The sequence below is a fragment of the Anarrhichthys ocellatus genome, unplaced genomic scaffold, assembly GCF_004355925.1.
Source record: "Anarrhichthys ocellatus isolate YVR2014 unplaced genomic scaffold, GSC_Weel_1.0 scaffold17, whole genome shotgun sequence".
Taxonomy (NCBI): Eukaryota; Metazoa; Chordata; class Actinopteri; order Perciformes; family Anarhichadidae; genus Anarrhichthys; species Anarrhichthys ocellatus.
In genome coordinates, this window is record NW_022280047.1 from 264,243 (window position 1) to 285,977 (window position 21,735).

At 42.3% G+C, this 21,735-nt stretch overlaps 1 protein-coding gene across 2 annotated transcripts; it reads right to left on the reverse strand.

Moving 5' to 3' along the window:
• Positions 1-1,277: 1,277 nt before the first annotated feature.
• mccc2 (methylcrotonyl-CoA carboxylase subunit 2) lies at positions 1,278-20,191 on the reverse strand. 2 transcript variants are annotated; one of them, XM_031856619.1, is made up of 17 exons: positions 19,980-20,191; positions 15,706-15,772; positions 15,209-15,293; positions 14,810-14,911; positions 14,409-14,536; positions 13,728-13,840; positions 12,875-12,988; positions 12,552-12,616; positions 9,761-9,860; positions 9,564-9,659; positions 7,380-7,452; positions 7,157-7,233; positions 5,570-5,636; positions 5,224-5,380; positions 4,246-4,360; positions 2,454-2,539; positions 1,278-1,977 (listed from the first exon to the last, which is right to left on the reverse strand). In XM_031856619.1, the coding sequence occupies exons 1-17, from the start codon at positions 20,109-20,111 to the stop codon at positions 1,860-1,862; spliced, it is 1,695 nt and encodes a 564-aa protein (XP_031712479.1). In that variant the 5' UTR covers positions 20,112-20,191; the 3' UTR covers positions 1,278-1,859. The 2 variants fall into 2 exon arrangements, with proteins under 2 accessions (XP_031712479.1, XP_031712478.1); XM_031856618.1 differs by lacking the exon at positions 19,980-20,191 and having other exon boundaries at positions 15,706-16,823.
• Between the last annotated feature and the right edge of the window lie 1,544 nt (positions 20,192-21,735).

Consider the following 21,735-nt stretch of genomic DNA (forward strand, 5'->3'; position numbering starts at 1 on the left):
GTCTCAAATTTGGTAAGGATAGCCTTAAGACATTGATGATAAATCGCCATGAATATTGTGAGTTTTCGCTCCACGCTGTTGCCGTGGCGACGCATAGTTTGCCATGAAAAAGGAAGCTGATGGTTTAGTGGGTTGGGATGCTCAAAAACACATGGAACTTTGTAAATGTGTCACAGGTCATTGGAAGAAATAGTTTATATGATTTTCTTTATTGGCCGTTTTAAATTGCCTCTATAGCGCCCCCTACAATATTTCAAAAGAGCAGCCCCGGCTACGTTTTGGCTACATGTATGAAACTTGGTAGGCACATGTATCCCATGGAGACTTAAAAATAAGTCTCTTGGGACCATGCTCTAAACCCTACCGGAAGTCTGCCATTTTCAATTTTGTATGAATTTATACAATATTTAGACGATGCAGCCCTCACAGTACATTTCACTATCTATATATAAAATTTAGATGTATAACATTTGGTAAACAGATGTATCACATGTAGACTGACAAAAAAGCCCCTGGAGCTCTAAGCTCTAAACCCAACCGGAAGTCAGCCATTTTGAATTTAGTAAAAAAAACACATTTTTGCGAACTCCTACACGCTGGCTCCAATTTCTACGAAATTTGCTGTGGATCATAAGTGGATCTAGATCATCAAAAGTTATCAAAATCTTTTTGATATCTCTTTGTGTTTACAAGATATGGACCAATACACTTCTTAGGTGCGTGGCAAAATATCAATACACAACTTCTCAACCATTTGTTCTAAATTCCCAAAATATTCAGCCTATGTGCACATTGCATCCAGTAACATACCCTGAGAATTGCTTTGCACTCGACCACTAGGGGGCGCTACATTAAACCCGCAAAACCTACTGGCTAAAGGAAATGTCTGATGTAGCTCAGCTGGACTTGTTCCAAACGGTCCTAAACTTCTCATGCTTGATAACACTCATGGCCTGAGGATGTCTACGAGCTAATTTTCACCAATACTCACAGCGCCACCTGCTGGCCAAAGGAAATCTGGATTTTGTGATAAACACCTCCGATTTACATGACTTTTACACAATGTGGTTTACATTTGACACAGAGCTACATGATGCATGTTTGCACGTGTTCTGTAGCGCCAGGCAGCGGATACAGGAAGCATCGGACTATTTGCAAAGCATCATTTCTGGCATCAGGCGGTCCACGCGGGACTAAAAACGTCTCGCTCGCGGACGCCCCGTCCGACGGTCGCGGACGTTCTCGGACGCGCAGGCCGGAGTCCCGCCGGCACCCCCAACGCGCTGCAGATTGCGAGGGCCCGTTCATCGCTGCTCGCAGCTTTAATTTTTATTATTTCCTTGAAACCAGCTCCTCTGTCAACACAACGCTGTTATCTAAAAAGGCATTTCGAGTAGTCTTCTGCCATCCTGCTAGACTGTGGCCAGTCAGATATTTATAGCTAAACAGCGCCCCCTTATGCAGATTGTTCTTATGATATTCCTCTATTAGCAGCAGTGGTTGTCCTGAAGAAAACGACAGCAACTTTGAATGTTCTCATATTTTTATAATTCATCATTTACAGTATTTTATTTTTTAAAAACAATCCAAGTTTGAGGGGAAAAAGGTGAAAGAGAGTAGAGTTTGCATTTACACTAGGAACAGTAACAGTTAAGGCACAACTAATTAGTGGAAATATCCCACAACAGCACACCATCCGATCACATTCCCATCGATCAAAGGTCGTGTGATTTTTCTTTTCTTTTTCTTCCCGTTTGTTGCTCTTGTTGCTGTGACACCTCACAGTAAAAACTACAAAGAAAGACTAGTTTGAGTACAGTGCGCATCTGAGGTGCACACCTGTACAAGCTACGCAAGCATTACATCCTGAACACCCCGAAGCGAGTCTTCTTCGTCGGCGCATTCAGTGCCGCGCTGAGGCTCAGTCCCAAAACCAGCCGAGTGTCAGCGGGATCGATAACACCGTCATCCCAGAGTCTGTAAAAAAATTAAAAAGGCATCACGTTATTGGAAAGAGCATCACACCTGACTTACCTGAGGCTTCTTTCAGTACTTGTGCAGGTCTCTTATCAATCACTTTAATACAGAAATCAAGATGCTGTGCTCCTCTCTCTGAACGACTCTCTCGCATATCTTACAGCTTTAATACATTTGTAGAAGTTTCTAAAAGGAGTCCCTGCCTTTCTTTTTGCTTTGCAAAGCAAATTCTGATGATGATGATCACATGAGCAGAACAACAGGACATCTGATAGGGAAGAAATGCACTTCAAACACATCACGCCATCACTTCTCATGCATGAAACGGTCTTTTCTTATGACTCGGAAAAGCAGGACAACGTGATGTATTGGATTTTAAATGAAATTACAAATGATGGCCTGGTCATGCCCTAACCCTATGCACTATTTAGTATCATTTTGAATAATAGAATGATGTGTCATGACCAAAAGCTCACCTTGCACTGGAGAAGTATGGACTGCCTTCCACTTCAAACCGCTCTACTATTGGTTTCTTCATGGCAGCCTCTTGCTCTGCTGTGAACTGTGAATAAAATAGTTTGAACAAAAGAAAATTGGTGCTGTAGTCTACAGTCTACAGTCGTGTCCAATCATTAGTAAGTCTTGATTCGCTGCAGGGCTGTTGTATCAGACCGCATTGGTTTCAGCCAGGAGGGACGAACAGACTGGTAACCCAGTGTACATGATGTCGGTACGGTGACTTGATCAGTTAGTTACGTTACTGCTCCACATTCCAAATATGGTAACCGCCGTTCATTTATTGCGGAAAAAAACAAAACAGCGTCGGGCGTAATCCAAGATGGCGACGGCGAACTCGGCTTCAAAACAGCAGTCCACAAACCAACGGGTGACGTCACGATGACTACGTCCATTTCCTATATACCGTCTATGATGCTGACACAAACAGGCCTCATCAGGATGAAGCGTGTCTTGGGCTGCATTCATTCAAAATCCGGCACCTTCCCGCAGGTTTGTGAGGATGAGGTTTGGATGAGCTTATTTGTGCTTTAGAACGTCACCACCATGAAACAATCAGAAAGTAATGTCCACTCCTCCGATTCACGGCTTTGTTCTCACCAACACCGCCCTCCTCTCTTTATTCCCATTCTAGCTCGCTCGATCACCGCTGCTGCCGTCTCTTTTCTAATTTGCAGAATTTACAGAGCACCACGGTGTTACTGTCACGCTTTAGAGGATCGTGGGCAAGAGGTTCGTCGGCAAGAGGTTCGTCTCTGGGGGAGTGCATGCTTTCAGAGGGAGCAACCGTTCTTGCGACACACCGTTATGCAAATTGTTGTATTTTCTTAATCGATAGTCGATTCAGCCCTATTATGAGCTTTGCTTTGTTTGTTTTGTTGTTGTTTCTGTATGGTACTGCTGACTATTTCTAGAAAAGTTATCACTCGTTCACCGTAACAGATTTTGTGTATTTCTTAACAAGGGTACGGGCGTGAAAAGTCGCAATTATAATCCGTCCATGGATAGATCAGCACCACAGACAGCGCCGTGGGTTTATCAATAAGCAGCGCAGTGAGAGACGCTTCTGAAACGCACCGAGGCACATCTAGTAGAATCCAAGCATCGTCTAGAGTCGCCGCCATCGCAGCTCTGTCCGACGGAGGCTATTGACGTCAACGAGTCGGACTAACATATGCAAGTGAACAACCCCTCTGCCCCTTCACTCTCCCTGCTACCAGGGGACAGAGAGGCAGAAGGCAGGTTAACAAGAGGGACGGCAACCCCCCTCAAATCGCCTGCTGCTGGTTCAACAGGGTTGAACTGCGAGTAGAATAAAGATGGTTAGAACATTTTTTTTATATTTGACATTTATAAAAAGAAAAAAATATATGATTAGTTTCCTTTGCAGTCTATTTATCCCCATACATTGTTAAACCACCTTAAACATCACTGATTGAAGCGCCTGCCATCGAGCGCTGATGCGAGGTGACATTCTGAAGCTATTAATGCGCTCTTAATACACCCATAAAAGCACACCTGACACAACTTAATTACGGCCATTTGACGACTGCACTATTCAGGATAAATCATCACCGTAACACTTACCACTGATATCATTTTATCCTTGTATAAGTGCCCAACGTGTCTAACCATTACTGAAAGAAAAGTGTCTCCATAACGTTTATGCTTTTTGGCAGCAAATCTACAAAAAAAAGCCAATTTGAGCCGTTCTGGTGCGGCGCGGGCAGGATGATTAATGGGAATCGTTACCTCCTTTCCCTCTCGTGCCCTCTGATCCTTGGTGATGGTGGCCAGGACGGTGGCCGCCTGCTCGCCGCCCATCACGGAGATTCGGGAATTGGGCCACATGTACAGGAATCGAGGGCTGTGGGAGGAAGACAAGGAACCGTCATTTTGCTTGTCATTCGCTGAGCCAGAATAGTCGGCTCACTCGCAGACGAACCACCTGCGTTAATGAAGGTTTAATGGTCTCGGAATAATCCGATGACAACTACACCATAACGTGATTTATGAGAGCTTCGGGCCAGAAAAGCACCACTTCACAGGGAATGCTAAATCATTAAAAAAAAAAAAATCAAACCAAAGGTGAATAGCAGCATCAATTTTACAAAAAATGCTCAATCTGTGTTTATTCAAATTCTACAAGAGAATGCTTGCTACTTGTTTTTTTTAAATGTATTTAAATTGATAGAAAACAAAAAAAGCAGAAAGAGCTGAGTGAGACACACAGATGAGATTAATTCAATCAGCCAATAGCCGGTTTCTGAACTGGTTGGAAGCGTTACTACTTTACAATGCAAAAGTGTGCAGAATGCAGACTCACACACAAACTGTGTACAGGCCTTGGGAGGGAACTACTGCGGATGTGAGAAAAGACCTTTGTGTATCCGGAAACTATCCCATAATGCAATGCATCTCATTGTTCCTATAGAAGCAATACTGTCGGGGGACATTAAACAAAACAAGGAACAATGCAGGTGGTCAGTGCCAGAAAATGTGAATCAAAATGGATGAATTATTATAAAATGTGTTGTTTGGCATTTTTAAAAAGCCTCCGATACAAACACTCATGTTCACAGAATTGTAAAAACCCAAGGCCACCTGATGCGTATTATTCAGACACCTTAAGATCTTCACATTCATGCAACACTCTCTTGGCCGGGCTTCTATTATTGTTAAGTTGTAAAGCTTCCGGAGCTGCCCCCTGTTGCATTAACTCCTTCATACCTGTAGGCTCTGCCGCACATGCCGTAGTTCCCTGCGCCATAGGAGCCGCCGATGAGAACGGTGATCTTGGGAACATTGGCGCAGGCGACCGCGGTCACCATCTTCGCTCCGTCCTTGGCGATTCCGCCCGCCTCGTACTCTCGACCCACCATGAAGCCTGAGATGGAGATGCAGAGGAGAGATCGCAGATAAAAACTTGTATCGACTCAAGGGACGGCGACAAGGTGTGTTAAAAATAAATGATCGATTATTAGTAACGGAAAGAGAACAAAAACGCAACAACCGAACAAAATCTCACACGGCCACAATCCCCAAAACCTCAGAGAAATAAAGAATTCCCACTGACCTGTTATGTTTTGGAGGAAAATAAGTGGAATGTTTCGCTGGCAGCATAACTCGATGAAATGCGTTCCCTGAAAAAGGAATTCAAATATTCAGTGTAATGTAACTCCCTCTGCAACAGAAACACTGCCCATAGGATAAAAGAAATAAAAACACAGATATGTACTATCAACACCAAATCATTACCATCCTGTCATTTGAATGAACAGGAATATAAACTGCACTAACAGAAAGAGCAGTTTCAGTCACAGTATTCTAGTGTACGCGCTGGACTAGTGCTGTCTGGATCACATCTGGAAGGAACTGCTTCGTGTGTTCCGAACGCAGTTGGCCTTCATCATCATCTTCCTCATGAGAGCAGAGACCGGTCGGGACACACATTTATCAACTTGGGGAGGGAGGTCATCGGGCTTCTCACTGCCTTTGTACTCGCTAGATTTTACTTTGAATATGAAAAGGAGCTGAAGGGCCTTCAGGACTCTGAACGCCACAGAGCTGCCAGGAGCTATTGTACGGGGAAAAGAGAGCACAAAAGGGTTGTGCACGCGCGGAGACGCCTCATTTACAATACACTTTGTAATGCTGGATTACTCAGGTGTGTGTTCTTTGTTTTTGGCGGTTACCTCCGCTGGCTTTCTTTCAGTTGAGCCTCCCGCCTCGCGTCTCAAAGGGTAAACAGAAGCTGCATGAAAGAAGGCTGCTTATTAGAAACCGTCGCCCGTTTATAAAATGATCCAAGGGTTTTGCTCCCAATCGCGGCGCACGACAACAGAAATCGAATCTTTTCTCCGTTACCTCTCCCTTTCACAGACACCTGGATGGGTGGGGGGCTTTTAAAGCAATTTAACAGTTAGCATAACAGAAGCCTCAGGCATCGTCGTAAGTGATGACAGCGTGTCTTGAAAATGCATCTTGAAATGCAGGTGCTGTATTGATTTGTTTCTTGCTCCACATCGGTGTTTGTCCCTTTCATTGGCAGGCACACCGATGACATCGCCGACGCTCATACTGTCACATTTAGACCTCTCAACAACATAAAAAAAATACACATACACATACACATATACACCTTCATTTTTTTTCAGGTCAAGCTTGTAATCTAATTGAAAATGTGTTTGAAAAACCTATTAGTGTATAATCTTCTCCTAAGCCTGTGTAAAGTTCAGCTGTTCACGGCAGACTGCCTCTCTAATTCACTGAATTATATTGAATGAAAATGATGATTGTCTCCTGTCCATGCTTTCTAAATGCTGTTATTACAATGCCCTCCGTCAGAGTCCTCCTGAGAAGGCCCCGTATTGCGTATTGTGCGAGAGGAACGACTGTGAAAGGTCACCACGGCGACAGCGAAAGCTCCCTCGAGAGAGAAACATTGGTAGTCAGTGTTGTAGGCAGCAAGCTATCTGAAGTGCTTCAGTGTTAACTTTAAGTCCTTGACTTTCAGAGGAACACATTGCTGGTACAATGCGTACTCCTTTGACAATTCATCTCGATCTGACTCATCTCAGCTTTTCACACAGGTGTTGCCTGTCGTTTCATCAGCTTTTAAGGCTTTCTAATAACACTTCAAGTCATCCGTGGTGATATTTACCTTTTTCGCAGACTCCGAGAACAAGACTCCATTGTTGCCGATGATTCCGACGGGGTAACCGAATATTCTTGAAAATCCTGAGCAGGTACAAGAGTGGTACAAGGGTGACGCGAGTCAAATTTCAAGGTTGGTAGATTTCACGATAAAAAAACAACAACATAATAATAACAAACACAATTCTCTGGGTTTGTAGAAATGGGGAAAAAAATGTTAGTTCACAAACCTGTAACGAGCGTGTCTCCATAGAAAGCCTTGAACTCATCAAATTTACTGCCGTCTACAATTCTGGCTATGACCTGCGATGAAATGGATAGAGGAAGGTTGTAAGAGCTAATAATACAGTAACAGTGACAGAAATGACATGCATAACAAGTTTACGTTTCCTGTGTTCTTTGTTTGTTCGTGTTAGAGGGAGGTTGGGGCCCGTGATATTCTAGATTTTTGTCAACAAATGGTAAATGGATCAGAAGTGAAGCCAATGCAGAAGTGTCTTAAAACTAGCATTCTCTCTAATGTCCATCAGGGGGCGACTCCTCTGGTTGTATAGAAGTCTGAGAAAATTACTACTTCTCACTTGATTTATTACCTCAGTAAACATTGTAAACATGAGTTTATGGTCTCAATCTCTAGTTTCAAGTCTTCTTCAATACAGCATGATGTTCATTTAGTAAATTATGGTCCATTTAGAATCAAATAGACCATAAAGCAGAGTATGCTTCAGGGCGGGCTTACTGCGATTGACAGGTCGCTGCAGCTACCAGAGCCGTACGAGACGTCTCTACGTCACTCCTGCACAATCTAAGTTTGGTAACGTCTGTTTATTGGTTGCAAAAAAAAACATGGCACGGTAATGGTAATCCAAGATGGCGACAGCAAATCGCCGAACTCGAGGCTCCAAACGCCAGTCCACAAACCAATTAGTGACGTCACGATGACTACGTCCTCTTCCTATAAACACTCTGTGGTAATGACCGATTCATTGGTTTTTGGCTTTTTCCTGCTCTTAACTATTGTTAATATATCGGCCTTTAAAAATCAAGACTTATTAGTATCAATTTTCATAGGAATTGTTCACAACAGAGAAATAAATATGAAGTTACTAGACTAATACAATTTTTACCTGAGTGATTTAACTGAAGCCTTTTGTTGAAAAGCCTATAACAGTTAAAAAACTCTTGTAAAAAGGGAGCAACCACTTGATCTTGTTTCCTAAATGGACTGACAATACTGTTCTAGACTACAAACAGTTTGACATCTCTCGAGGTAGCAGTAATTCCTGCTCCACGGTCTACATCCGGAATCAAAGGGCACAGGCTTTAGACCAAATGAGAACATCTGGCGAGCCCCGCCGGAGAGAGAGAGTAAACAAAGAGATTGATGCCGGCTGTCCATTATCGACTCAGCTCCTGACAGAGAGACCTGACAGCTAAATATTGTTCACGGTGTAGTCTGAGCCTGTGAAAGCCAGGTTTAAATTCTGTTTTTCACAAATTATAAGTATAAAACAGTGGTGCAAAGTGTGTATATGTTCTATCAATCGTGTTTTCTAGTGGTAACACTACAATAAATAAATTTTATCAATGGAAATTACCTCTGCTGAACACACATACAAAAAGCATCAATATTTGATTGGATTAAACATTATTTTTAATTACATATTATATGCTGCTCCGAGTTAGTGTTGGAAAGTTAAACATACAACTAGATTTCTTTTCAAGTTTCTCATAAAAAACTACATTTTACAAGATTACATTTGAACACATCTTGATAATGTTTGCCCAATACTCATTTTAACGGTTTGGAGCTTGAACGCACCACGATGGAACTGAATGGAACCTCCGTTGACGTTAACGGTTAGCTCCTTTATCAGCAGGGCTGTGCTTGGCAGAGTCTCACTGTGATGAATCTGAGCAGCGTGCATGAGAATGAATTACAATATAATGAGTCTACGTGTCTGATTACGCGAGTTGTTCAAAATGTTACCTTGCTGTTAGCTCCATTATTTAGCCAATCAGAACAACAGCTGACGTTGACTAACGTTAGCTTTCATCTTGCCGATTTCAACGGATATGTTTTTCACGATTCAGTACTTTAAGGGACCGGCGAGTAGAAAGCATTAAGCAAGCGGCCTTAATGTTGAGCCTCAGAGTGGATTATAAATTGAGCATTATAAATCATATTAAATGATTTACAAATTCAAAGCGACTCCATTCACCATAACAAAAAACCCAAACAACATATTAAATTAACCCCCAACATCATTTAGTTGAGAACATCTAGACTACAGTATTGCTATTTTGAAATAATTGAAATCTAAAAGGCTTTTTTTTTTTCTTGCATTACAGCTGATAACGGTTTTTTTTTTCTTGCCCCTTTGAAACAATGTATAAAAAAACTGGACAAATACCTCTCTGACATCAAAGTTGCGTTTCAAGTTATCTCCAACGATGCCATAGAGTTCATCTGCAGGGAAGAGAGGTTCTTCAGTGGGTTCTGTGGTGACCTGAAGAACATAATGGACTCCACGTCAACGGAAAGCACAGACGGCTTAACTTGCTAAGACATAAAAAGGTTATTGTTGATGATCTTCATCATTGGACTGACCTCAATAGTTTTCCTGTAGTTCAGTCTTCTCACCGCCTTTCTTGCCAAATGGATGGCATGGTTATCGTCCAAAGCATAGTGGTCCGTCACACCAGATTTTCTGTAAAAACAAGCAACAAATCCATCACGGTGACATTATTACAGCACATAAATCACTGATAAGAGCGTGTGATGTGTTTCAGCAATGAAATGAAATGATTTTTCCAAAAACCACAGCATTGTAAATTACCTTTTCTCTGCCTGTTTTGTTAGATTATTAAAAAGGTAAGAGATCTATGTACAGTGAAAAGCAAATGATCCGGGCACAATGCCTGAGTAGGCATTAGCACCTCGATGGCTTCACACCAACACTTCAATTATCAAGACGAAATTCAAAGACTTTGTATACCTTATCTTGACAGAACAGAGACGAGTCATAAGAGGAAACCGGCTCAATTTTAGATAATTAAGTACTGTACTTGCATATAATTTTGAGGCACTAGTACTTTAATATCTCCATTTTATGTAACTTTAAACTTCGACTCCACTTTACCTCAGAGGGAAACATTGTATTTTTCACTTCACTATATTTATTTGACCACATTAGTAACTAGTTAGGCTACTTTGCAGATGCAGGTTGTTAGTACAAAAAATAAATCAACTAATAAACTATGGTGTATTATAAAGTAGCATATAGCCTAATCATTAAGAATATAAAGCAGTTAAAATGAGCTCCACCTTTACCAGCTGCAACAATAAAGGGATGAATACATTAACGCTTCAATAATTATATACTTTTAGTACTTCGAGTATATTTTGATGCCAATACTTTTGTACTTCTACTGATCTAAGAAGCTTGATTCGACTGCCAAACTCACAACTGAATAGTGGTGGGCCGTAAGGGCCTGCAAGGCCTTCTCTGCTGGCCTAGACAGAATCACAAAGTTATAGCTATTTTATAATTTAATATTTTTTCTTAAATACACTACATGTATTATAATTTATAAAAATATTTTTCCCATCATCTTATTTTCTCATTGCACAGCTACTGTCTTCCTCAGTTGCTCTGCTTCCAGTTCAGCTTGTTTTAAGTAGAGCTTTTATCCAATCAGATTTCACCTCTGTGTCTCTAGGTAACAAAAGAGGCCCGAGGCCTGCAGACTCACAAGTGCATCCCTTTGCAGTTTAAGTGAATGGGGACGATATTGTTGATTGTCATAGTGTTCAACCAATCAGATCTTTAGTTTGACATGTTGGGCGTATTCTTTGACGTGCCAGAGCCTGCTAGCTGGTCTACAAGTACGTGATTGGTCAGTGGGCTAGCCTGACATGTTGGGCGGTGACAATGCCAAAATCTGCTGCCTCTGTTGAGTGGACATTTTCAACCTCAAACGCATTAAAACCTATTCAAGTAATACAACTGGGGAGGCTCGACTGTCTTCACTGGCGTCCATGAATCAAGAAGGACTTCTTACTGGAACTAAAACGCACGGATGTACTGAACAACCGTGAGATTAAACTCTTTGTTAACAAAGAAAGGAGGAACAGCAGCTAAATAGTGAACAGCAGCTTTGGTAAGTTAAATACGTTTGTTTTTACATCTGCATTAGCTTTAAGATGCTTGTTTATATATTATTATTTGTACAACTCGTTTTTATGAAGATTGGATTTTTGTTTGGTTTAATATGTGATGGGAACCATTGTTACGTCCAGTGTTGCTCTAGGGACATATTTATCTGGTGCCAGTGTTGGCAACCTGGCGACTTTCTCGCTAAATCTGGCGACTTTACTGTCGTGAACGAGCAGCGGGTGCTGCCCCTCCGCAGCCCCAAAGCTCACAGGCGGTAACTCGCGCAGCAGTCCCAGCTGCAGTCAGAGCAGAGAGGAGACGCACTCCCGGCGTATTCTCTGCAGATAGGTGTTGGCTTCATTTTTACACGAAACAAATAATAACCGTAGCTGTGTTTCAGCTGCAGGACAGCAGTGAAGGCCCAGGTATAAAATGCACGGCCCGCCACTGCAACTGAATCATCGCAGTGACAGGAAAATGTAATAATGAAATAAAGGGTCATTCATCATTCATAAATAACATGAATATTTCAAAATAAAAGAATTTGCCCACATTTATTATTCAGAGCATTCATATAATAGTGTAGCACTATTTGAGCGCTATACATGTATTTTAATTCTCAAAAATCAGCTGGGGGAGGTGTGTAGAAACAGCCGTTTGCAGCTTGTAAACTGTCCCTTCAGTTCTGTCTGTGGATGGCTACAGTGTGGAAAATGGAATTTGGCCCGAAAAAAGACAAGAATTCTGAAGAAGAATCTCAAAGAAAAGGAAATTTGAGAAAGAAAATTTGAAAGAAGGATTCCTAGAAGAACTAAATTCAGGAGACTTCAAAAGAAAACTTTCAAAGAAGAAACCACAAGAAGAAGAATTCAGAAAATAATTCTGTATGACGGCCTATCATCTCCATGTGATGAGCACATAATTATGCTCCTTTTAAAGTAAGACAACAAACAAAAACAACAAATCCCAACTACCATATTGTTTATAACACCATCATTTGAATTCTTTGATTCTCTCTGTGTAAACCCACATTATAATTGGAACCACTGGAGAGAAAAGAAAACTCAGCACGTTTGTGTCACGTCATGTTTTGTTGCTCTATTTTAGGGTTGAGTTACTTTCTGTGGACAACAGCCTCACTCTTCTTTAAGTTGATGAACAACACTGTTCTAAAAGCAGAAACATGATATCAAAAAGACACACGTGCAATGCAATGAAAAAAAAAATACTGTTATTTCATACTTGCAGTGAAGATCAGCACCACCGAGGTCCTCTGCAGAAACTTCTTCCCCGGTGGCAGCTTTGACCTATAAATACAAAAGCACAGAGATTCTCAAACACACGCAAATTATCAGCCAAGTATCTTTAAGAATTCTGCTACCTGGTTGCTGTACTGTATAGAAATATTAATAACTTAATACAACCAAAAGTACATGCTATTAGTAAGACATTTCTTGTGCGTAATTTATGATGTATGGTATATGAACCACCAACTTGTTATTATCTGATGCTCTAACTTTCATCCTCATCTTATATATAATTCTAGCAACAGAAATATGAGCTACCAGTGGAGGTCCTCCCAGGAAAATGGTTCCTTGCTTCCGCACAATGATGCTCTCATCTGCCATGGCAGGCACATACGCTCCTCCAGCCGTACAGGAGCCCATCACCACAGCAATCTGAAAGAGTCACGAAAAAAAAAGCCTAATATTAACAATGGACAACGCTCCGCTGTGAAATGAATAACTGATATTTCTACGACCGTGAAGTACCAGCTCAAGGACAACTTAGCTTCAAGCTAATTGTGAATGCAATTAACGACAATTTAATGGGCACTTGCAACTGGACTCGTACATTTGTAATACAGCAATCTAAATGTGGCGGCAACACTAAATATAGCTAGGGGGAAAAAATAAAAAAAGATAATATATCATTTGAATCATTAGAAGAGACAATATTAGCAAGAATGAATGGGCATTCAGTTTATTGAAGTAGGAACATATTCAGCTGTTTATAACCTCTGGGTCTGCTGGAGGGATGCGAGAGTGCGAGACCCGACGCCTCTACAGCACCCATCGCATTTATCAGCTCTCACATTAATTGACTTCTTTTTGTCTTGTTTTTAAAAACACGAGGACGCCTCTTCTTCAGTAGTCAATAACAAGATGGATCGGTTGCCTGCAGACAATGAAAAGAGGAATAACCTACAGCAGTGCGGTTTATTTAAATATGATATAAAACCCCCGCTGTTTCTGATACTATTTTTCAGACAACCCCATCTGCTTCTCAGAGCCGATCCATGAATCAACGCAGAGTAAACTCAAAGACAACAAATGTAACATCCAAGACGACAACAACAACAGGCTGCAGTTAAAGCCGGTGTGAGTGTGATACATGCTCAGCATGTGAAATACAGACCTGTGCTATTCCCTCTGAGGACAGCCTGGCCTGGTTGTAGAAAATACGTCCAAAGTGGTCTCTGTCTGGAAAGACGTCGGCCTGTCGGGGAAGATTGGCCCCTCCTGAATCCACTGAAGGAGTCAAGAACATAAAACATGGAGAGAGCTCATGGTTATTAGTAACATTTGGCAGCTGGCACCCAGTCGTCCTGAAAAGTCTCAACCGGGGACTTCTAGGGAGACTACACGTTAGGATTTTCCTCACAGGGCAGACGAGAGCTGGCAATTTATCAAATCACAGTGAAAATATTTGTAGTATTCTCATTTTATAAAGCTACTGATCAATATTTCTCTTTTTTCTCCAGCATGACTTTCAAATGTATACGTTTATATTATAGGTTTTATTCTTCTGTGAGTCAAGGTTTCTTGTTTGACCAAACTCTAAAAAATATAAACTAAATTCTAAAAAAAACTAAAAAAAATGGAATTCATCCTCTCAGACATTTGTGTGAAATTGTCAATAATTAGCATATGAATTCTTGATTCATGACCTTTAAACCACCAAATTCTGATCAGTCCAGCCTCGAGTCCAAGTGGACGTTTGTGCCAAAATTTGAAGAAATTTCCAGGAGTTCCCAAGAGGTCGCACCCACGAGAACGGACCGATAGGACGGACAAACCCGGACACATAAAAACTCACCTAAGTAAATGCACGGCAGGTGGTTCTGCTGGGCTATTTCTTGCGCTCGAAGGTGTTTCTTCACCGTCACCGGGAAGTATGTGCCCCCTTTGACAGTAGCATCATTTGCAACAATAACACATTCCACTCTATGAGAGACAAAAGAAACTGAATTAAATTTGCGGTCCACCTGGAGTGCTCGAGGGAAATCTCATTGAAAATGATCCAAAGACACTAATTACAAGTCACACTAATTAATTTAACACCCCGTGTTATTATCATGGAGTTTTAAATTGGAATATTCTGCATCTAGTAAAGGGTGTTTAATCTGCATTTAAAGAGGCATTAAAGATGGCTTAAAAATCAAACTTTGTTTTGCAGTCTTTTATTAGCAGAAATATCTGCTCATTTATGGCGCTTACCCTGAAACCCGGCCGATCCCAGTAAGGATACCGCCTGCTGGGACTTCCTCTTTTCCGTACAACTCGTACGCTGCAAACTGAGAGAACTCCAAGAAAGGGCTCCTGAAAGAAAAACACATTTTTAAAAAAACGACCTTTTCACACTTTAGATGTTCGATGTTTTGAGCATTAAAAACCGTGACATCAGATCTGATGGTGGACTATGTGAGATGACAGCAATGCTATCCTCGCTTCCCTGTTCTCAGTGTGTGTACAACATCAGACGTTGGAACTACCTGCGCCTTGATCTGTGTAATGATGTCAGACCAGAGCACTACAAATCTGTTATCATCTTTCGGTCTGCTGGGTGCGAGTCGGCCGTGAATTTTGAATCAAAGATGGAAGCAGACGATACTGTACCCTGGATCTAGCAGTCTGTCGATACGCTCTCTGGGCAGGAGTTTCCCCCGGGAAGTGTGAAGTCTTCTGGCTTTTTCTCCCCCACCTGGATTGATCAAATACGAACAGAATGTTAAGAAAACTGTTTGGCAACACTTCGGATAAGCCGGAGTTGATTTAGCATGTGTCAAACTGTAGATCCTAAACCACAAACCTAGAAATAAGATATGGAAGAGCTTAGAGGTTGGTTTTTTTTGCCTTTTATCAATCAAAGCAAGGTAAATATAAAAACAAGTGTTACTTCCAGTTTGAGCATTGACAAGCAAGAGCAGGCCCTTAAAACCTTCACAGCTATGGCTGGATCCTGATCAATTTTACTAAAATTGGTGTTTTATCAACACTTTCATCACCCAGATGGCCTGAGCTTAAATTGAGACTAAATTTGTTAGAATGAAAACACAAAGTGATGAATATACATATGGTGTTTAGCGTGTAATCTGTCATGTGCTCACACCTACCCAATTTGACCTTCTCCGTCCGGCTTTTCAGCTCATCAACAATAACCTGCATTCGCTCATAATTCTCCTGAAACACAAGGAGTACAGAGACAATTCGTTTTTGTTGGTCATGTCGAATGATTTCTACTGATGACAATTTGTGGCAGAGATGGCGTCGCTTTAAGGAACCGATGACAGAGTTAAGGTTGTCTAATGTAACTTCGGCTCTTAGATCATTTGGAATAGAGTCGTTTACGAACCCTTCCATCACTCATCCAACTGTATTTGTCAAGAGGGAATGAAAAAAAAGTCAAGAACATAACCAATGGTGCTGGTTTATTGTGGGACAACATCACTTAATAGACATGTTCACCGTTGTACAGAGCGGTAAGAAGAGAGGTGGCGGGATTGCCGTGTATGCGAACGAGAGCTGGTGCAATCCTGACCATGTGTGTGTAAAGGAACGCTTCTGTAGCCCAGACATTGAACTATTAGCCATGGAGATGCGTCCTTATTATTTGCAGAGTGAGTTCACGTCCACCATTGTTGTGGATGTGTACGTCCCGCCATCAGTTGACGCTGAGGTAGCAGTGGACACAATCCACTCCACTGTATCTGGACTGCTGAGTCAACATGCTGGTGCATTTTTGGCTATTACTGGAGACTTTAATCACACCACTCTGGATAAAGCCCTGCCGACCTTACACCAGTATGTTGACTGCCCCACAAGGAACAATAAAACTCTGGACCTACTGTATGCAAATGCAAAGGACGCATACAGTGCTACTGCCCCCCCCTTGGCAGGTCTGATCACAACCTGATCCTGTTAACACCAAAGTATGTTCCTCTGGCGCAGAGGCTGCCTGTGACCACCAGGACTGTGAGGAGATGGTCTCAGGAGGCTAATGACACTCTGCAGGACTGCTTTGAGTCTACGGATTGGGATGTGCTGTGTGGACCACATGGGCAGGACATCAACAGCATGACAGACTGTATCACAGAATACATCAAATTCTGTGAACAAACTACTATTGCATCCCGGACTGTACACTGCTACCCCAACAATAAACCTTGGATCACCAGTGACCTGAGAGTTCTGCTTAACAAGAAGAAAGCAGCTTTCAGGTCTGGGGACAGGGAGGAGCTCAGGAGAGTCCAGCGCGACCTGAAGGTGAAGCTCAGGGAGTGCAAGGACACCTACAGGAGGAAGCTGGAGGCCAACCTCCAGCAGAACAACGTGAAGGAGGTGTGGACGGGGATGAAGCAGATTACCGGCTTCAAGGTTGGAGGCAGACAACCAGGGGGCTCCCTGGAGAGTGCAAACGAGCTAAACTCTTTCTTCAATAGGTTTAGCTCAGAGAGAACTGTCTCCTCCACACACCACACCTCCCAAACACCACCACCTCCTCTGTCCCCCCTGGTGAGCTGCATGGACTCACAGCCCTCCACTTCAAAAGGGCTCTGCCCCCCCCCCCTTTCTATGACGACTGGCCAGGTTAGGAGACAGCTGGAGAGACTCCACCAAGGCAAGGCTGCTGGACCTGATGGCTTCAGCCCCAGGGTCCTGAAGACCTGCGCCAGCCAGCTGTCTGTTGTCCTGCAACACCTATACAACCTGAGCCTGAAGCAGGAGGAAGTCCCGGTGCTGTGGAAGACGTCGTGCCTGGTTCCTGTACCAAAAAAGACGACGCCATCTAGCCTCAATGACTACCGACCAGTTGCCCTCACATCTCATGTGATGAAGGTGCTGGTCTTGGCCCACCTCCGACCGCAGGTGAAATCCTCACTGGACCCTCTGCAATTTGCATACCAGCCTCATGTGGGAGTGGACGACGCTATCATCTACCTGCTGCAACGAGCTCAGTCGCACATGGATGGAACCGGGGGCTCTGTGAGAATCACTTTCTTTGATTTCTCCAGTGCATTTAACACCATCCAACCAGTGCTGCTGAGTGAGAAGCTGCGGGTGGTGGCGGTTAACGCGTCCACTGTCTCCTGGATCACTAACTACCTCACAGGCAGACCACAGTTTGTCCGACTGGGCAGTGTGCTGTCTGATGTGGTGGTCAGTGATACTGGAGCCCCACAGGGAACAGTTCTGTCTCCCTTCCTGTTCACCTTGTACACCACTGACTTCCAGTACAACTCAGGGTCATGCCATCTGCAGAAGTTCTCCGATGACTCTGCAGTGGTCGGGTGTATAAGGGACGGACGGGAGGAGGAGTACAGGGCAGTAGTGGATGATTTTGTGGAGTGGGCCGGTAGAAATCACCTGCGTCTGAACGTGGCCAAGACCAGAGAGATGGTGGTCGACTTCAGGAGGAAGACGACGGCTCCACAACCGCTGAGAGTTCAGGGACAGGATGTGGACATGGTAGAGGAGTACAAGTACCTGGGTGTCTCCATCGACAACAGACTGAACTGGCAGACCAACATCAACGCTGTGTACAAGAAGGGGATGAGTCGACTCTCTTTCTTGAGGAAACTTCGATCTTTCAACGTGTGCAGCAAGATGTTGGAGATGTTCTACCAGTCTGTTGTGGCCAGTGCACTTTACTTCGCCGTAGTCTGCTGGGGGAGCAGCATTGGAGCCGGAGACACCAACAGACTTAACAAACTAGTTAAGAACAAACAAGACTATCTGGAAGAGGTGGTGGAGAGGAGGACAGTGAAGAAATTATTATCCATATTGGATAACCCGGACCACCCTCTCCACCACCTACTGCAGGGGCAGCGGAGCACTTTCTCCAACAGACTGATTCAGCTCCGCTGTCACAAGGACCGATGCAGATTCCTGCCCACTGCAATAACACTTTACAATAAATCACCTCTGGCCAGATCATCCTCCACATAAATACACACTGCTACACTGTTGTTTGCTGGTGGTTGATTTTTGCACTACTGTTTTTCATCTCGTTAGTTCATTTAACACTATTCTATTTCATTGTATATATTGTGCATTTTTTAATACTTAATATTTTTGGTTACTCTGTTACTTTGCTTCTTGGTATGTCTTGCTGCTGTAACATACAAATTTCCCCCTGGGCATGAATAAAGTACATATCTATCTATCTATCCATCCATCCATCCATCCATCTTGTTGTGTTTTTTTTTCTCCCCCAGCTGGAAACATAAAGGATATGTGACTGCAGCTCCATCCAGTGACAGTTTTTGGCTTTGCATCAGTGAGGATGAATTGGTTGCTGGTTACTGAATGTGGACGCTATTGACCAACAGTTACACTGATGAATCTTGTGATTAACATTAATAATGTATGAATTCAACCCAACACTCTAAAGCAGAGGTCTTCAACAGGGTGTCCGCGACCCCTAGGGGGTCCGTGGAGGTACTGCAGGGGGGTCCGCGAAATTTTTGGTTGATTAGACAATTTGTTTTTTCCCCAAACATGAATCTTTCCATTATTTTAATAGTTCAGTATTGTATGCAAGATAACAGTTATGTTTATGCATGGCAGTGGCACTAATAGGCAATCACTCATTTTCGTTTCCACATGGTGCGTTTGTAAATGGCAGTGGCAGGGACACCCTACTCACTGTACCTTCCACATGTTTAAAATAAAAACATGAATATATGAACCTGTGTATTATTTGAATAGTTTAGTATTGAATGCACAATAACAAGTATGTTTATACATGGCACTAGGCCCAGTTTAATATACAACACAATTGTATACAATATATATAGTAGGGGTCCCTGCACCATCTCTCTATCAGTTTGGGGGTCCTTGGCCTGAAAAACGTTGAATACTCCTGCTCTAAAGTATTAAAACCTTTAACATTAATTTTTAAATAAGCCCGGTTTGCATTTACTCCTAGCCTGGGCTTAAAACTGTATATATTTGTTGTGTTAGTGATAAGCAATGCTGATGTGTCAGTCATTTTCAGGGGTTACAGTTAAATAAAAATATTAAGTGTTACTCTACTCGAGCAGGACTGACAGACACATACAGACCTTTGAAGACACGTGTATATGTACTGGAATGCAGAATGAATGCCCTGGCTAGCTTGTGTGATGATGCTAACACCTTGGCTAAGCACAATGAAAGCTCAAGGTTTTGACCTCTTATAGCCTATAAACTAGCTAGGATTAGCCTCCGCGTGGTTTACAAACTGAAAAAACCCTATTTTTAAAGCCCGTCAACATTAGCTGACCTTAGCATGGTTTTTACATCTGCCAGTCAATTGTGTAGTTGAACAGCTAACTTTGACATTAGCAGCGAGTACAGTTGTGACGTAAACATTTGGCTAGCTGACGTTAGCCACGGGCTAACCTACCTGGTATTCAGAAGACTGTTTATCCGTCTGAGACCCGAGTCGGGCTACACTGTCGGCGTAGTAAGACCTCGTGCAAGCCAAAGGTAGACTCCTGCAACGAAGCACCCACGGCCTGACCGTCTGTAGAAGCATGTTTGATGCTCACGACTGTCTAACCGTGCACCTTGTAGATGCTAGCTTGCTAGCTATCCTAGCACCGATCTTCTTCTTCTTCTTCTGTGGTTAATGCTAGTAGTAGATGTGAAGCTCTATACCGCCACCTGCTGTTTATGCAAACTATACTTAGTTATATGACATACAATTATACGTGTAGATATAATTGTATGTATGTATATCATTTTTTATTTTAAATGAAAACGAAAAAAGCAGGTCATAGTTGGTTTGATTGTAAAAATACTTTAAAGTGAACAACCGGATTAAACTCATTAGCAAGACCAGCTGAGGTGGTGAGGTCATCAAGTAAACTGCTGTTCCAATTGCAGAATGACTGTACTTGTACCTGCAGTCCTTGGGAGTACACAAGTCCGTACTGGGCGTACTTGGTATTGAGAAAGGCCCTGTGTGTGCTCAGCACCTATGACTCTTTTCTCAGTTGTGTAAAATGTTGTAATAATATAATATATATTACTAATATTAATCTTTTTATGGAATAATCTTAACTCAAGGTAAATTTAAAATATATATTTTTGGAGTTTTCAACTGTATCCCAGGAATAAAGATGTATTTATATGGTTGAAAGTTCAGAAAACGCAATAAAACTCACTAATTATGTAGGCTACGTCTTCCACAATAATGCTCATCCATTATGTAAAATATGGGAAGTATAACTTTATTGAAACATTACTTTAAAAGCATTCAATGGTCAATTGCAGTGTGTTCATATAATAGAAACCAAGATGCCAAGGAGAAGAGAGATAATTATACAGATCCATACTGCCATCATGTGGATATGACAAGCATTACGTACCAGAAATCAGTGCATAGTTTGTGCGTGCGTGCTTGCCTGTGCATGTGTGAGGAGCTTTCCATATTAATTACATTTTAAAAAATGCATCATTCAAATATTACCTTTATTTTTTTATTTATTTTTACCCATATGTGGGTGTTTTGAGCAGCAGTATTAACCTTAAGAATAAAGCCATACACTTTCAATCACAAGCCTCTAAAAGGATGATGAGAAACTTCTATCTGACTGTAACATACTGCAACACTGAAACAGACACAGAGAAGAGGCCTTGTCTCGTTTTTTTAGAAATAGGAACTAAAGTTGGTTTTAAGTGGGAATTAGAGTTAGCCTAAAAGCTTAAAAAAAAACATCCCTTTTGACCCCAGTGCTTTATTTGAGCGAGAGTACCTTTCACAGAGTAAAGGCTGAAGAGCATTCGAAACCAAGAGCTTTTAGTTCAGTTAGTTTTAAGAGGCCTTTCTCCTCCAACGCTTCCACCCATTCTGTCGGCATGCATGGAAATGTCCATGACCTCCACTCAAATGGCTGCTCCTGTTTTCTTAGGGAATACACAATCCTCCACTCACTGTGCGAACTTGAACCCTCTCACTCATCCGGCTCTCTCTACTTTGCCGTGACCCTTGAGCCCTTGCCACTGCCGCGGCGCGCTGAAGTGACAGAATAGATAGAGGCATTAAAAAAGCCTCTTAAAAGTATAAAAATAAATTTATAAATAACATATTTTAATGATTGGGAGTGGAGTGCAGGAAGGTGGTTAAAATGAACACAAGGGCTGGATGAATAAGTAGG

What these genes read in the sequence shown, in the direction of transcription:
- mccc2 (XM_031856618.1), bottom strand. Translation starts at nt 15,952, where the DNA reads ATGGAAGGGTTCGTAAACGACTCTATTCCAAATGATCTAAGAGCCGAA. An exon ending in GACGGAGAAGGTCAAATTGG is followed by an intron (nt 15,294 to 15,705) that starts GTAGGTGTGAGC and finishes TGATCAATCCAG; the next exon opens with GTGGGGGAGAAAAAGCCAGA. An exon ending in TGGAGACACGCTCGTTACAG is followed by an intron (nt 7,234 to 7,379) that starts GTTTGTGAACTA and finishes GTACCTGCTCAG; the next exon opens with GATTTTCAAGAATATTCGGT.